A 1,931-nucleotide genomic window follows, 5' to 3' on the forward strand; every position below is an offset into this window, starting at 1 on the left:
TAACAACGCAAAGTAATTTATAATAAATTTACATAATTAAATATAAACAAAATATGCGTTTTTTTATTATATTTTTAAGTAACATATATAACAATGAAGTAATGTTAAAATTGTACATTTTATTAGAACAACACTTATTTTAATTGATCTTATTATATCAGATCTTTTTTTTTTTTTTTTTTTCATAAGATAAATAAATAATAATTAAATTTAATTTTTTTTTTTTTTAAGAAAGGATCGAAATGATGAGAATTCTGGATATTACTTTTTATTTATTTTTTTTAAATCTCTACATATACATAACTAGTTCAAGAGTGATAAATGACGACAACAATGAACAAGGAACATTTCAGAGAAAATATAATTTAAGAAAAGGTTCTGAGTATAATAATAAATTTTATGGTAATAGTGTAAATGGGCTTGCAGATTTACAACATGGAGATATAAGCATTAGAGGAAATGATGAAAAATTAAATGAGGGCGTAGATGCCTCCGATAGTAGCCATGAAAGTGAAGTTAGACGTACTGAGGGCTTGACTAGAAACCTAGTTAACGACAACAATCCTGGTAATACTGCTTTAAATAATTCAGAGGTCAGTGAAAGTGGCACGTTACCTATTGCTGGCACAGAAACTCACAAGGAAGAGGAGGACCATGATGATCATCAAGAAAATGGAACATGTTGTCATGTTATTGATGAATTTATTGATTGTAATGATTTTGATACTACTAGTGATAAAGAATCTAAAACTAGTGATTCACATGCTACAGAAAGTACAGATCATCATAAAGATGAAGAATGTTGTCATGTTATTGATGAATTTATTGATTGCGATGATTTTGATACTACTAATGATAAACAGTCTATTAGTGGTGGTACACAAACAAGACACGAAGTAGCAGATGCAAACCAGAGGCAAGAAGAAAATACTTCTTCAGGAGATCGTACAACAATTCCACAAAATACAGGACAAATTAGAAATGAAGGTGAATCAACAAGAACGACTGTTCCTTCTCCAAATGTAACAACAAGTGATGGACAAAATAATCCGTACCTCCAAGAGGTAAAAGAAGAACTAACTGAAAATGATGAAGATGAGACAGTAGTAAAAGAATTAGAAGAAGTGACGGAAGTCGAGGAGCAATCAGAAACAGAAGCGGAGAAAGTACTGGAAGAGACAGAGGAAGAGGAAGAAGAAGACGAATTGAAAGAAGTGGAAGAAAAACAACAACATAAAGCAGGGAAAAGTAAGGACGAATCAAATCCATCAGCTGATGATACAAAATCTTATACTCCATATATAGAAGAATATAAATATGTTCATAAAACTAAGAAAGCAGCTAATCTTTTTGTTAAAAGTATGTTACGTTCATTCAGCGGAGATCTAAATGTAGCAGATATCCTCAACGGTTTAGAAAATGATATGAATAATTTATTTTACCAGTTTGTGAATAATTAAAAGGGGATATTTTACAAATATATTTAACTATAATTAAAAAAGGATATTTATAAATATGCACTTGTGAATACTAGTGTATTAATATTTCCCTTTTGTTTAGTATTTTTTAAAATTATAATTTTTGAATTAGGTTAAGAGAATATTAGCTGGGGATGCCCGTAAAGAATTGCATGTACATATAACAAATGTTATATTATATTTACATTGTATTATCTTTTTTTTTTTTTTTTTTTCTTCATATATATATATATATATATATATATTAATTTATCTGATTATACGTCCATTAAATATAATAGAGTAATTAATTTTAAAATGACCAACTATTAAATTAAAATTAAATATAAAAAACAGTTGCGTGCAAAATTATTCTAAATTGTTGATATATGAGTTAACGCACCAGAAAAAGTAAAGGAGGGAAACGTTTTTCAATATTGCATTGAAGTAATTTTTTTTTTTTTTTTTTGGAGT

The 1,931-nt window shown here is 27.7% G+C and overlaps 1 protein-coding gene across 1 annotated transcript; it reads left to right on the forward strand.

Moving 5' to 3' along the window:
* Nucleotides 1-242: 242 nt before the first annotated feature.
* Nucleotides 243-1,460, forward strand: PmUG01_10046600 (uncharacterized protein; the record flags this gene model as incomplete). The annotated part of the gene is made up of 1 exon (XM_029005674.1): nt 243-1,460. The coding sequence occupies one exon, from the start codon at nt 243-245 to the stop codon at nt 1,458-1,460; it is 1,218 nt and encodes a 405-aa protein (XP_028862240.1).
* Nucleotides 1,461-1,931: the final 471 nt, after the last annotated feature.

This window comes from Plasmodium malariae (assembly GCF_900090045.1).
Source record: "Plasmodium malariae genome assembly, chromosome: 10".
NCBI lineage: Eukaryota > Apicomplexa > Aconoidasida > Haemosporida > Plasmodiidae > Plasmodium > Plasmodium malariae.